This window comes from Piliocolobus tephrosceles, chromosome 21 (genome assembly GCF_002776525.5).
Source record: "Piliocolobus tephrosceles isolate RC106 chromosome 21, ASM277652v3, whole genome shotgun sequence".
NCBI classification, from domain to species: Eukaryota; Metazoa; Chordata; class Mammalia; order Primates; family Cercopithecidae; genus Piliocolobus; species Piliocolobus tephrosceles.
In genome coordinates, this window is record NC_045454.1 from 20,069,354 (window position 1) to 20,084,988 (window position 15,635).

At 42.4% G+C, this 15,635-nt stretch overlaps 1 protein-coding gene across 3 annotated transcripts in view; it reads right to left on the reverse strand.

Annotated features, from left to right (window-relative positions):
• The window catches only part of ZNF570 (zinc finger protein 570), a 17,430-nt gene extending 2,285 nt beyond the window's left edge, over positions 1-15,145 (reverse strand). The window contains exons 1-4 of one of the 3 annotated variants that reach the window (XM_023229426.2): positions 15,068-15,145; positions 14,087-14,170; positions 8,233-8,359; positions 7,807-7,902 (exon numbers count right to left, since the gene is read on the reverse strand). In XM_023229426.2, the coding sequence (XP_023085194.1) occupies positions 7,807-7,902; positions 8,233-8,359; positions 14,087-14,119 (256 nt within the window). In that variant the 5' untranslated portion in view covers positions 14,120-14,170; positions 15,068-15,145. Of the gene's footprint in view, positions 1-7,806; positions 7,903-8,232; positions 8,360-14,086; positions 14,171-14,990 lie in introns of all 3 variants that reach the window. The other 2 variants (XM_023229425.2, XM_023229427.1) reach the window with 2 other exon arrangements.
• Positions 15,146-15,635: the final 490 nt, after the last annotated feature.

Below are 15,635 nucleotides of genomic sequence, written 5' to 3' on the forward strand. Positions count from 1 at the left end.
TACTCAGGAGGCTGAGGCAGGAGAATGGCTTGAATCCGGGAGGCAGAAGTTGCAGTGAGCTGAGATCACACTATTGCACTCCAGCCTGGGTGATAGAACGAGACTCTGTCTCAAAAAAACTAAATAAATAAAAAATAAAAATAGGGCCGGACACGGTGGCTCAAGCCTGTAATCCCAGCACTTTGGGAGGCCGAGACGGGCGGATGACGAGGTCAGGAGATCTAGACCATCCTGGCTAACATGGTGAAACCCCGTCTCTACTAAAAATACAAAAACTAGCCGGGCGAGGTGGCGGGCGCCTGTAGTCTCAGCTACTCGGGAGGCTGAGGCAGGAGAATGGCGTAAACCCGGGAGGCGGAGCTTGCAGTGAGCTGAGATCCGGCCACTGCACTCCAGTCCGGGCGACAGAGCAAGACTCCGCCTCAAAAAAATAAAATAAAATAAAATAAAATAAAACAAAAAATAAAATAAAAAATAAAAATAAAATACAATAAATAAAATAAATAAAATAAAATAAAATAAATAAAAAATAAAATAAAATAAAATAAAATAAAATAGACACTGAAATAGTCTCCATTCTTTTAGCTGCTTCATTCAAGAACATTCATTGAACAAATATTTACCTTTTGCCAGATACTGTTCTGATGCTTTTAATATCACAAAACAAAGATCCTTACCTTCAAGGATGTTATTTTCTTAGAAGAGACAGAAAATAAGTGATAAATAAGTAAATTTCATTTTATGTTAGAAGATACTAAGTGCTTCAGAGGAAGAAAATCAGGGTAGGGGATGTCATGGGTACTGATGAAATTAGAGCTAGGAATCATTAATAAGTTAACATTTAAGCAAAGATTTGAAGAAAGTGAAGAAGTCAGTCATTCAAGTCTCTGGGGAAAAAGCATTCAGAGAAGAGGTAGCAGCTGGTTCAAAGGCCCAAAAGTAGAAGCGTGTCTACTATGTCTGCGGAATATTAAGAAGGCCAGTGTCCCATCCTGGCTAACATGGTGAAACCCGGTCTCTACTAAAAAATACAAAAAAAAAACTAGCCGGGCGCGGTAGCGGGCGCCTGTAGTCCCAGCTACTCGGGAGGCTGAGGCAGGAGAATGGCGTAAACCCCGGAGGCGGAGCTTGCAGTGAGCTGAGATCCGGCCACTGCACTCCGGTCTGGGCGATGGAGCGAGACTCCGCCTCAAAAAAAAAAAGAAGGCCAGTGTGGCTATAGAGTGAGTAGTAGGATATAAAGTCAGCAGGTAAAAAGTAATGAGATTATTTAAGCTTCACAGGCCTTCTAAGGAATTTGGCTTTTACTCTGAGAGGGAGAGTGTATTAGTCCATTTTCACGTTGCTATAAAGACACTACCTGAGACTGGGTAATTTATAAACAAAATAGGGTTAATCGACTCACAGTTCTGCATGGCTGAGAAGGCCTCGGGAAACTTACAATCATGGCAGAAGGTGAAGGGGAAGCAGGCACCTTCTTTACAAGCTGGCAGGAGAGAAGGAGAGAAGGAGAGAGAGAGAGGGGTAGAAAGGGAGAGGGAGAAAGGGAAAGGGAGAGAGGGAGAGATTGGGGAGAGAGAGAGGGAGACAGAGAGAGAGAAAGCAGGGGAAACTGCCACTTTGAAACCATCAGGTCTCATGAGAACTTCCTCACTAGCATGAGAACAGCATGGAGTAAATTGCCCCCATCCAATCACTTCCCACCAGGTCCTTCCCTCAACACATGGGGATTACAATTCAGGATGAGATTTGGATGGGGACACAGAGTCAAACCGTAACACATGGTAATATAGTTCCATCCAAATCTCATGTTGAAATGTAATCCCCAGTGTTGGAGGTGGGGCCTGGTGGGAGGTGACTGGATCATGGGGATGGAGTCCTCATGAATGGTTTAGTATCATCCTATTGGTACCATCATGATAGTGAGTGAATTCTCATGAGATCTGGTCTTTTAAAAGTGTGTGGCACCTCCCCCCTCTCTCATAGGCTCCTGGCTTTTGCCAAGTGATGTGCCTGCTCTCTGTTCACCTTCTGCCATAATTGGAAGCTTCCTGAGACCTCGGAGGAAGATGCCACTATGCTTCCTGTACAGCCTACAGAACTGACAGCTAATTAAACCTCTTTTCATAGAAATTACCAGTCTCAGGTATTATATTTCTTTATAGCAGTGCAAGAACGTCCTAACACAGATGGAGACTCATTGAAGTGGTTTGAGTAGAGGAGTAATAGCTGGTTGCTATTCCATGAAATCAACACAAAATGTGGTATATACATACGATAGATTATTCAGCCTTAAATGAGGAGGAAATTCTGACATATGCTATAATACAGATATAATTTGAGGATATTACAGTAAGTGAAATAAGCCAGTCACAAAAGGACCAATCTTGTATGATTCCACTTATATGAGGTACTTAAAGTAGTCCGGCAATATAGTAGACTAGTTTTATAATGACAAATCTTCCTAGTACAAAAAAGCTTATGATTTTGTAGAAATAGAAAAACTTTCTTTTAGCTGCATTACCAAGCTGGCAGGAAACTAAGGTAAACTCTCAAAGATCAAACAGACTCTAGAAGGCACTTTCAAGTAAGTAAGGTGGAACTGAAGCTGGGAACATCAATTATCCCTGGTGAGTTTGGTCTTAGGCACATCTAACTGGAATTTTAGGAAAAATAAACACAGAGAATGGGAAAGTGACAATATGTGAAGAGATAATAGTTGATAATTACTCAGAGTCCATTAATGGTCAGATAAAAAAAAATCACAATAAATCCAAAGTACAGCAGCTGAAATTGACATCTAGATATATCACATTGAAAATGTAGAATAACACGGGCAAGAAGAAAGTTCTTGAAAGTTGTAAGGAAGAATATATTAATGAAAACTGACTTTTCAAAAGCAAGAACAGAAGCCAGAAAAGCATGGAATGGTATCTTTAAAGCACTCATAAAAATAATCTGTCGCCGGGCACAGTGGCTCACGTCTGTAATCCCAGCATTTTGGGAGGCTGAGGCGGGCAGATCACCAGGTCAGGAGTTTGAGACCAGCCTGGCCAACACAGTGAAACCCCCATCTCTACTAAAAATACAAAAAATTAGACGGGCATGGTGGCGCGCGCCTGTAATCCCAGCCTGTAATCCCAGCTACTCGGGAGGCTGAGGCAGGAGAATCGCCTGAACCCGGTATGGGGAGGTTGCGGTAAGCTGAGATCATGCCACTGCACTCCAGCCCAGGTGACAGTGCAAGACTCTATCTCAAAAAAAGTAAAAAATCTGTCAATCTATGACTGACAAGGAAAGGTTCTTGTATGTATGACAGCAAAACATATAAATGAACAAAACAATAACAACAATGTAAGTTTATATGAACTTATCTCTAAAATATTTATAAGGAAATTACTTCAGGAAAAAGTTCCGGGGTAGAATGGTGAACAAGGAAAATGACAAACGTGAATTTTTTTTTTTTTGAGACAGAACCTTGCTCTGTCACCCAGACTGTAGTGCAGTGCCACGTTCTTAGCTCACTGCAGCCTTGAACTCCTGGGCTCAAGCGATCCTCCCACCTCAGCCTCCCAAGTAACTGGAACTACAGGCACACACCCCCATACCCAGCTAATTTTTGCATTTTGTAGAGACAGGGTTTCACAATGTTGCCCAGGCTGGTCTCAAACTCCTGGACTCAAGTGATCCGCCTGCCTTGGTCTCCCAAAGTGCTGGGATTAGAGCCATAAGCCACCACACCTAGCCAAAAGTGGATAAATCTAAACAACACTAAATGTAATAATGGTCTATTATATAACTTCATAAAGCAAAATAATAGTTTATGGCATTGAAGAAAAACAAGGAATAACTGAAATGAGGGTAAGTTAAGACAGTCTAAGGTTCTTGTATTTTTTTTTTTGAGATGGAGTTTTGCTCTTGTTGCCCAGGCTGGAGTGCAATGGCGCCATCTCGGCTCACTGCAACCTCTGACTCCCCGGTTCAAGCGAATCTCCTGCCTCAGCCTCCCAAGTAGCTGGAACTGCAGGCGCACGCCACCATACCCGGCTAATTTTTGTGTTTTTAGTAGAGATGGGGTTTCACCATGTCGGCCACACTGGTCTCGATTTCTTGACCTGGTGATCCGCCCGCCTCAGCCTCCCAAAGTGCTGGGATTACAGGCGTGAGCCACCACGCCCAGCCATAAATGTTAGATTTTCTAAGGTAACCAGTACAGAATAGAAATAGATTGTATATCATTCAAATTAGGAGATGGAGAAAAACCAAGAAACAAGAAAAATTTGAAAAGGCACAATTTATAAAAGAAAGTGAGACAGTGGAAAATAAATCCAACTCTATTAACAGTACCAAAACATTTAACAGACCACCATAATTTGGTTAAAAGATAAAGGTTATCAGACTGGATTTTAAAAAATTTTTATCCAAATACTGCTTATAGGAGAAACACATAGCAAGGTCAGAGAATAAAGGAGTAGAAAAAAACTACAAGTAAATATTAACAAAAGGCAAATAAAGCTATAACAATATTAAGTGAATTTTTTTGCTTAATCAGATAATCACAAGATTTAAAGAGAGTAACAATAACATAAGAAAAAATTCACTAGAAAAATAAAACATTCTAAAAACATATGACCAAATAAAATACCTTCAAAATACAAAAAATCTGCTGTTACAATTATGAGAAAAAAAGTATGTATTTACCACCAGAGTAGAAGTTTCTTTAACATGTCTCCCAGTAACTGATTGCTCAAGACATTTTTTTAAATCCATAAGGACACAGATTTGACCAGCACAGTTAATGAGCTTAATCCAATGACCATATATCAAACACTGTATTCAATAACCAGAAAATACATATTGTATTCAAGGACACATAGAATATTTACCAAAACTAGCCCTAAGAAATAAAGCAAGTCTCAAAATACTTTCGAAAAATGTATATTAAAGAGATCCCATTCTCTAAACATCATGCAATTAAACAAGTACCAAACAAAAGCCTTCAATTTCAAACTTCTAAATAATTCACAGATCAAGAAATCATTGAGAACTAGAAAAATAATGGACAACTCCATCTAATAAGTTTGGAAATTTACATCAAAACTAAAAATATTTAGAAAAAATACCCTAATTGACTCCAGGAGAAATAGAAAATCTAGAATTTTAGAACATATCAAATTGAATGATTAAATTATTTTAACAATAAAAATTCCAGGCCAAGATGAACAAAGTTCTACCAAACATTCAAAAAACAAATAATTTTTATTTTTCACAAATGTTTCTAAAGAAGAAAAAGAGAATTTACGAGAATAATCAACCTTGATTCTGAAATCCGACAAGAAGGGAAAACTGAAGGCCAAATTCACTAATAAATACAGATGCAAAACACCCAAACAAAACATTGGCAAATAGCAACTAGCAAAAAATGGAAAAGATACAAAGATGGGTTTATCTTGGGAATGCAATGTTGGTTTAACATTTGAAAATGTCTGTAAATTACCACATTAAGAGGTGAAAAACTAAAACTTGGTAAGAGGTAAAATCACCTACAGATAGAGAAAAACATTTGTTAAAACTCAAAAGCTTTCCACAATGAAACTTTAGCAAACAGGAATGAAACGGTATGTACCAAAAACTTTTAAACATCACAATTATCAAAAAACAAAATATTAAAGTATTCTTATTAAGACCAGAAGTGGACAAGAATGCCTGTTATCACTACTTCGATTCATATTATACTGGAGATACAACAAAGGCAACAGAAAAAGAAATTAAGCTGTAAGAATTGAAAATGAAGAAACTGCCATTATTCACAAACATGTCTACTCATACATAAAATCCAAACATATCTAAAAATATTAGTATTAACAGGAGAGATTGGCAAGGTTGCTGGATATAAGATCAATGTATATAAAGTTAACTTCATTTCTATATATGAGCAGAACATATAGATAACATTTAACACAGCAAGGACACTAATATGTTTAATGTTTACAATTAATCTAACAGAAGATGTGCATAGCCTTTTTTGGAGAAAATTATAAAACATTGAAAAAAGTAAAAAAAACTAAATAAATGGAGAGCTATACCATGTTAATGAATTTTTTAAATTTCCAAGATTACAGAATAAAATTTGAATCAAAACTTAAAATTGGAATCAAAACTTAACAGCATTGTGTTGTTTTCTGATCAAAATTTACAAGTTGACCCTAAACTTTACATTGATGGCCAAAAGGCAAACAAGAAATTCTAAATAATTTAAACAAGCTGTAGAGATGTTCCCTAGCAGATAATTATCCTTCTAATAAGCTATTTTTATTAAGATAGGGTGATACTGGTATAAAGAAAAAGAGATCAATGAAATTGAATAAAGTTTAAAGTCACAACCATAAAAAGACTAAAACTTGATATATTAAGAGGTAACATTCAGGAAAACAGGCAGAGGGAGCATTTATTTAAAAAATATCTGGGACATTTGGTTTTCCATAAGATACAGAAATTCTTATTTAAAATAATCCTCAAAAATAAGTTCCAATTGGATTATGGACCTAGATATAAAAGGACAATCTTAGACTATTTTCGGATATCTATATGAACTCAGAACATAGAAAGTTTCTTAAAGTATCAAAAACATAAGCTACAGGCTGGGTGCGGTGGCTCACGTCTGTAATCCCAGCACTCTGGAAGGCTGAGGCAGGTGGATCACCTGAGATCAGGAGTTTGAGACCAGCCTGGCCAACATGGTGAAAATCCATCTCTACTAAAAATACAAAAAATTAGCCAGGCGTGGTGGTGGGTGCCTGTAGTTCCAGTTACTGGGAGGCTGAGGCAGGAGAATCACTTGAACCCAGGAGACAGAGGTTGCAGTGAGCCGAGATTGTGCCACTGCACTTCAGCCTGGCCGAGAGAGGGAAACTCTGTCTCAAAAAAAAAAAAAAAAAAGCTACAAATACACACACACACACGACAACTTCCCCCAAAATGAGCACCTTAGGAAAAATGACACATGCAAACTGTTTTTCCTCTTCTCTCGCACCACAAAAATAAACACAGAAGGCTTCTGTGACTGAATGTGAGGATTTCTCTCCACCAACAAGCAAGCAATGAATTCTGCAGTGGGTGTCCTCTACCTCAGCTCTATCTACCTGGAAATAGCATCAGATGCTTCAGGTTGAAGACTCAGTCCCCAAGACTGCCTACACTTCTGATGCTCTGTAGACCTCAAAAATTTGTAAGATGCCGGGTGCAGTGGCTCATGCCTGTAATCCCAGCACTTTGGAAGGCCGAGGCAGGCAGATCATATGAGGTCAGGAGTTTGAAACCAGCCTAACATGGAGAAACCCTGTCTCTATTAAAAATACGAAAATTAGCTGGGCGTAGTGGTGTGCGCCTGTAATCCCAGCTCCTCGGGAGGCTGAGGCAGGAGAATCACTTGAACCTGGGAGGCAGAGGTTGTGGTGAGCCGAGATCGCACAACTGCACTCCAGCTTGGGTGACAGAGCGAGACTCTATCTCAAAAAAAAAAAAAAAAAAAAAAAATTTATAAGATTGGTAAAAGATTTTTTAAAGACTGAGAGGCTTATGAAACTAAGAGGGAATGGGACTTACTAGAAAGGAGAGAGGAAAGTGAGAGAAGTGAAATAATTAAAAATAAGAAATGTGGAAGAACATCCTAAATGGCCCCAAATTTTTATAAAGACCTAGAACATTTGAGAAGAATTTGGAAGCCTGAAGAGTGAAGAGGTGATACCTTTGAGTCAAGCTGAGCTGTCACATGCAAAGATTTTTGCCAATTTCTTCTTCACTAACCTGAGCACAAGCCTTTTGTCAGCTCTCTCTTCACCATCCAGGGTGCTTTTCCTTGTTCCAACAATAATATCACACTTGGTTTGGAAAAGCAAAGTCCTGCAATATATGAAAAAAAAGTAGAATTTGGTCATGCTGTGGATATTCCAGAACTCACATTCAATCCTTAGATCATCGGGGAAAAGGGAGTTTACAGTAAGCAAAAAGAGAAATGTGTAAAGGACATGTATTAGAAGGATAAGGAAGATGAAGCTTCAGGCATGGGCCAAGAATATGTTCACTGCCAAATCCACAAACACTAACCCATTCGTTTGGCATCAGCAGCAGACATTCAGCCAAACTTTGCAGATGTTATCCAAAAATTCACAATAGTGGTAGCAAGGAGCCCCTTTTGAGCAGAAGCTCAATTTTGCAAGAAGATATCCTTACCCAGTGATACTAAGATCCTGTAGTTCTCCAGCATCACATTACTATACAGGTGTCTTTGAGAAGAATCCAGACAATCCCATTCTTCTTGGGAGAAGTCTACAGCCACATCTCTGAAGGTCACCAACTCCTGAAATGAAATAAATGAAAGAACCGTATCTCTTACCATATTCACTTCATTTCCTCTGCCCTAGGCACACTGGGCCCTCTCTGATATTACATCGTCAAATGTGTAACCATGTTACCATATTTGTACTCAGGGCCTTTGTATGTCTCAGATTATTCCAGTATAAAATAGCAATGCTTCAAACCCAATTCCCTAACCCTCCACAGCACTTAATTATTTTATTCATTGCCCGTTCTTCACCCTCCTCAACTAAAATTTAAGCTCCATGAGGGCAGATTATGTTTTGGCTTTGGTCACTGCTTTATCCCCAGGTACAGAATAGAATTTGGCACACCTGAAGTATTCAAATATTGACTAAGTTGAATTAATCAATGAGTGGCTTGAAGAAAATTTCAAGAAGCTAGAAAGGGATCAAAAATAATCCCAGAAAGTATTCACTATATCTCTGACAACTGTACCAAACCAAGCAGAGCAGAGCATCAATTCCATTAAAATTCAAATACTTTAATGCAGAGTTCTCAAAATTTTGTGTAAAGAAATGGGTGTTCCACTCATAATATTGCTTCCGCCTATAGGGGTTAGAGAAAGTTCTTAAAAACTTGATGCTGAGCTGGGCTCATGCCTGTAATCCCAGCACTTTGGGAAGGCGAGGTGGGTGGATCACCTGAGGTCAGGAGTTCGAAACCAGCCTGGCCAACATGGTGAAATGCTGTCTCTACTAAAAATACAAAAATTAGCCAGGCGTGGTGGTACATGCCTGTAGTCCCAGCTACTCCGGAGGCTGAGGCAGGAGAATCGCTTGAACCCAGGGGGCGGAGGTTGCAGTGAGCCAAGATTGTGCCACTGCACTCCAACCTGGGCAACAGGGCGAGACTCCATCTAAAAACAAAACAAAACAAAACTTGCTGCTGTGATGCTGTTGGATTCCAGGTTTCTATAATGTGACCACTTGCTGATGAAACAAACATTCATTATATGTGTATGTATTAATTTTTTACAAAATTAAAAGATGTGAACCTGGCAATGCAACTTTTTGCATTTGACACAATTTTGTTACAATTAAAGAAACTGTCTCTAGGCTGGGTAAGGTGGCTCACACCTGTAAATCCCAGCACTCGGGAGGCCAAGGCGGGTGGATCACTTGAGGTCAGGAGTTCCAGAACAGCCTGGCCAACATGGTAAAACCCTGTCTCTATTAAAAATACAAAAATCAGCTGGACGTGGTGGTGCGCACCTATAATCCCCGGTACTCGGGAGGCTGAGGCAGGAGAATCGCTTGAATCCGGGAGGTAGAGGTTGTGGTGAGCTGAGATTGTGCCACTGCACTCCGGCCTGGGCAACACAGCAAGACTTTGTCTCAAAAACAAAACAAAACAAACTACCTCTACAGAAACAAAATTCTTCAAGTTCAACACTCGGTAAACTTTTTTCTTAATTATAGCAAGTAGGCAAATCTCTCCCTCTCTGCTCCTGTTAACAGTGCTTCCTGTTTTCCTTAGCTTATATAAATACATATAATAAATGTATAAATATTTATATACGACATACATACTTTCCACTGATTCTTTATAGTCAACAAAAATAATTTCTATGTCAATATAGGAGTTTACATTCTGATCTTAAAATATTTGACCCCTAACAAATGATAATACTTGGTTTCAAAATCCATTCGCAATTATCATCAAACCAGTCTGAAGCAAAACTACAGTTCCCACTTTTTCCTGTTTTCTTTTTGCCCTTAAAGAAACATGGCTTCCAGCTGGGAGGACGACTTCCCCTAACACCCTGTCACTGATGAATGTTTTATTCCCCACATTCCTTGTACCACAGCACTTGAAGGTGAGGCAGGTCACTTCTTTGCTCTTGTTTCCAAAATATTTCCTCCTCCCTAAAAGACATCTAGTTTTAAACCTCATGAAATTAGAATATGTCAATCACAATCCTTCCTTGTGATAGTTATCTACTAATTCCTGATAGATACCAGTTCTCTGTCATTCCTTAAATTCTTCAGCACCTGACTCACTGTCACTCTCTTCAATGCCATTCCTATCAGTCTTTGGTCACTTCGATATCCACATAAATAATACTCCCTACAACCTGGCCTCTTAGTTCTCTGACCCGTCTCTCCTGGAATGGTCTTATCCTCTACGCTTCTACAGTCATTCATTTCCATGGTCATAACCCAGACCTTGTCAGTACCAGTCAGTACCAAACCCTTCATAACCTCAATTATCCCACTCTGACTTCTACCTCCTATATCTCAACTGTTGCCCTGTGGTACCCCAAACTGGATAGTTACTTGACTCCACCAGAAGTCAAATTCTGGAAAGTACAATTCATTGATCTTACCACTTCTTACCACTTTTTCACTGTTCCTCATCCCTGAGTACCCTCACTTCCCAGCACAACCATCTGTTATAATCACCCCCTGCATATGCCCTTGCCTTCCCTGCCCCTCTCACTTAACTGTACTCACTTGGTTAAACTGCAGCCATCTTTCTGCTTACTCTGTGCCTGTACCCTGCATAGCTGAACTCTGCTGGAGAAAATCATACCAACCATGCAAATTAGTCTCACTTTAAAAAATTCATGATCACTTAACCTCAAGTGGGCCGAAATGCTGCATGATACATTTCCCTAGTCCATTCATCCCTTCACTCTGCTAAATGACCATTTGATACTGTCCCTTCTCTCCCCACACCTTCAAGATCTCCTTCCCCATGCTCACTCTCAGCTGACAATCTTACTTTTTCTCTGAGAAAACAAAACCCATTGAAAGATAATTCCCACCACATCTACACATCCACCTGCACCTGTGCTTCTACACCCTAACATGCCCTTATTCCTATAACTGAACAACCCACATTCCTAGAAAAGGCCAAACACTTAGCTCCTCTTACCTACTTAAGCACATGGTTCCCGCAATTCCCTTTTCTCTATTCATCTTCAAATGTCCTTTTCTACTGAATCTTTAGCATCAGCCTGGCAACATATATCCATCTTTCTGAAACCTTGTCAATTATGACTTTCTCCTTCAGTTACCACCCATTTCTCTCCTTCTTTTTTTTTTTTTTTTTTTTTTTTTGAGACAGAGTTTTGCTCTTGTTGCCCAGGATGGAGTGCAATGGCACGATCTTAGTTCATTGCAACCTGCACCTCCAAGGTTCAAGTGATTCTCCTGCCCCAGCCTCCCGAGTAGCTGGGGTTACAGGCATGTGCCACCACGCCCGGCTTTTTGTGCTTTTAGTAAAGATGGCGTTTCTGCATGTTGGTCTGACTGGTCTCGAACTCCCTCACCTCAGGTGATCCGCCCGCCTTGGCCTCCCAAAGTGCTGGGATTACAGGCGTGAGCCACCACGTCCAGCTCTCTCCTCTTATAGCTAAACTTTTTTTTTTTTTTGAGACGGAGTCTCGCTCTGTTGCCCAGGCTGGAGTGCAGTGGCCAGATCTCAGCTCACTGCAAGCTCTGCCTCCCGGGTTTACACCATTCTCCTGCCTTAGCCTCCCAAGTAGCTGGGACTACAGGCACCCGCCACCTCGCCTGGCTAGTTTTTTGTATTTTTTAGTAGAGACAGGGTTTCACTGTGTTAGCCAGGATGGTCTCGATCTCCTGACCTCGTGATCCGCCCATCTCGGCCTCCCAAAGTGCTGGGATTACAGGCTTGAGCCACCGCTCCCGGCCATAGCTAAACTTTTTGAAAGAGTTGTCTATGCTCTCTGTCATTTCCACCCACCCTCTGCCTATAAATAATGAACTCATACAACTTATGTATTAACAGCATCACTTTGGCTGCTCCACTGAGAACAGACTAAAAGAGAACAACAGTGGAGGTAGAGAGAGAAGTTAGGAGAGTACCACAGTAACACAGGTGAGAGATGATGGTTCAGAACATAATGGAAGCGGTGGTGATACTAAAAAGTACTCTGGGCTGGAGGCCGTGGCTCACGCCTGTAATCCCAGTCTTTGGGAGGCCAAGGCAGGCGGATCACAAGGTCAAGAGAGAGAGAGACCATCCTGGCCAACGTGGTGAAACCCTGTTGCTACTAAAAATACAAAAATTAGCTGGGCGTCGTGGCGCATGCCTGTACTTAGGAGACTGAGGCAAGAGAATCGCTTGAACCAGGGAGAGGTGAGGGTTGCAGTGAGTCAAGATCATGCCACTGCACTCCAGCCTGGCTGACAGAGCGAGACTCCATCTCAGAAAAAAAGTAATCTGATTCTGGATGTATTTTGAATTCTCTTAATTTCCTGATGGAAGATTTTTAGCTTAATCAATGGAGCCAGGGAAGTACCTAAGAGTTTCCTAGTTGAGTTCCCTAATTCTATCCTTGTCCCATTCAGTTTATTCTCAGTAGCAGCCAGAGTGATCCTACCAAATGAAAATCAGTTCATGTCACTCATGTTCCAAAACCGCCAGTGGTTCGTTTCACTCCATTTGTAAGATGTTTACATTTGAGATATCTCTTACGCAACCAAATGAAGATGTTAAGTAGGCAGTCAGGTATACAACTCTAGAGTTCAAGAGAAAGGTCTGGGCTGTGTACAGTTTGGTAGTTGTTGGCATATACATGGTATTTGAGGCTATGAGACAGGATGAGATCACCAAGGTAGTAAGTGTAGATAGAGAACAGGATGAGGGACTAAGCACTGTGACACCCAGTGGTAATGGGTGCCTACTAAAAATTAGAATGAATGAATGTTGTTTGGTTAGAAAGTAGAGTGAGGAAGTTGGTCTGTATCTGTATCTGAGGGAACAGTATCCCAGGCAGAGGGAATAGCAAGTGCAAGGCCATGCATTAAGAATTTACTTACTGGCAGCCAGCCGCGGTGGCTCACGCCTGTAATCCCAGCACTTTGACAGGCTGAGGCGGGTGGATCACGAGGTCAGGAGAACAAGACCATCCTGGCTAACATGGTGAAACCCCATCTCTACTAAAAATACAAAAAATTAGCCAGGCATGGTGGCGAGTGCCTGTATTCCCAGCTACTCGGGAGGCTGAGACAGGAGAATGGTGTGAACCCGGGAGGCGGAGCTTGCAGTGAGCAGAGATCGTGCCACTGCACTCCAGCCTGGGGACAGAGAGAGATTCCGTTTCAAAAAAAAAAAAAAGAATGTACTCACTGGCTCATGCTTGTAATCCCAACACTTTGGGAGGCTGAGGCGGGCAGATCACCTGAGGTCTGGAGTTCGAGACCATCCTGGCCAACATGGTGAAACCCTGTCTCTACTAAAAATACAAAAAATGAGCCGGGTCTGGTGGCACGTGCCTGTAGTCCCAGCTACTGGGAAGGCTGAGGCAGGAGAATTGTTTGAACCCGGGAGGCATAGGTTGCAGTGAGCCCATATCACGGCCGCTCCACTCCAGCCTGGCGACACAGTGAGACTATGTCTCAAAAAAAAAAAAAAAAAAAAAAAAAAAAGAATAAGAAAGAATGTACTCACCACATTACAAGGAAGCTAGTGTTGCTGGAACTGAGTGGCTGAGTTAAAGACAGGATGAGAAAAATTAGATGAAGTCAGAGGGACAGTCAGGGACCAGATTATGCAGGGCCCTGCAAGTCAAGACAAGGACTTAAGCATTTATCTTGAATAAGATGGGAATCCAGTGGAGAGTGTTGGTAAGTGACATGACTGGTTACCCAGAAACGTTTCAGCAGAAGGAAAATTAGTATCTGCTTGTTCTGGAAAGCAGACAGGTATTCAGGAAATAGAGAAAACACCAACGCACCTGATACATGGCTTTAAGAAGCCCAACAGCCATTCTTTCTCCCTCCTTGCTCTTCTCTTGGAAAATGGCAGTGGCCTCAGATGACTGAGATGGGGAAAAGAACATGAGAAACTAGACTTTTCTTGCAGCATCCAGAACCACCAGTCTAGACTTTTTAGGATTCTCTCTCTTCCTCTTGCAACCTTCCCTCCAATATAGAGAACATATCGGAGACCTAGGAGTTTGTTTGCATACAATTTAACTCACGCCTAAATCATTTCCCAGTTCCTTAACACCAGATGTTCTAGGTTTTACAAATACAGACTCAGAGGAATGTAAGCTTTCACATAAAGACACAGAACTAATAAATAAGAGCACCAAGATCAAATAAAAGAGGACCTGACCCCACAATCCTCCTCTCTAATAAATCAGTGATTCTGAAACTTGGTGGCACATTGATATGACTTGGGCTGGCTTTAAAAGCCTCTCGGTGTCACACAGTCTCTCATTCAATCCCCCACATAATCAGAGTCTGAAAAACTACAGTGCCAACCACCGTCTTACCCACGCCACAGTCAGAGGCCATGGGTATGGACTGTCTCACACGGGCACCCTTTCCCATACCGGCAAGGCTCAGACACCAGGGTATCTATCACAAGCGACAGTCTCACAACCCAGTCACAAAGAGGCCGCGGGTATCGGCCCAACAAGGGGCAGCGAACACTCGCCCGCTCCCGCCCCAACTCACAGCCTCACACTCCACGGTGCCACTGACTCCCTCGCACCCAGTCACACAGGACGTGGACAGGCACACGCGGTGACAGCCTCTCACTACGGTACCAACCTCCCCTTGCACCGGAGTCACACAGAGGGCCTGGGACGAGCTTCCGGAGAACCACACGCCACTCCTCAGCCCACTCCCTACCTGCAGAACAGAGCTGGGGGAAGATCCCGTTCACGCCCCAAAGGCTCGGGGAATCTGCGCTCAGATCACACCCCTACCTTGAGTGGGATGGAACCCAGCCACTACGGGCCCGGAAAGAAGCGCCTCAGCTGCCTCCGCCCCCGGAGGACACAAAGGGGCCGCGGGCCCAGCTCCCGCGGGGGCCGCTGGGAAACGTAGTCCGGAGGAGAAAAGGTCGGGGCGCCGCAGGGTCTGGCAGCAACAGGGCCGCTCCGCCCAGGGTTTGTAACAGTGCCCCCTCCCCACCAGGTCCTCCCACGCTAGCCTCTCGCCTGCCTTCCAGAGAGCCCGAAAGTCCGGATTCCCTGCAGCTCCGAGCCTGGCTGGGTCACAGGGACGGGACCCAGCGTTACAGTATAGTGGCTGGTACGGTAGGCACAAGCGCTCCGCGCACCCCACTTAGCAACCAGCGCAGGGAGTTGAGAACAGCGGGTTTGCCACAGGGAAAAGGTTTGTGCGTGGGAACGCGCTAGTGGCGCATCTACTCAAAATGGGTGGGACGCGAATTCCTAGAATTGTGCTGGATACCCGAAAAAAGTTGGGGGTGCGAGGGTGCGAGGATGAAGGGGTGGCCTGCCCCTCCACACCTGTGGGTGCTTCTCGCTA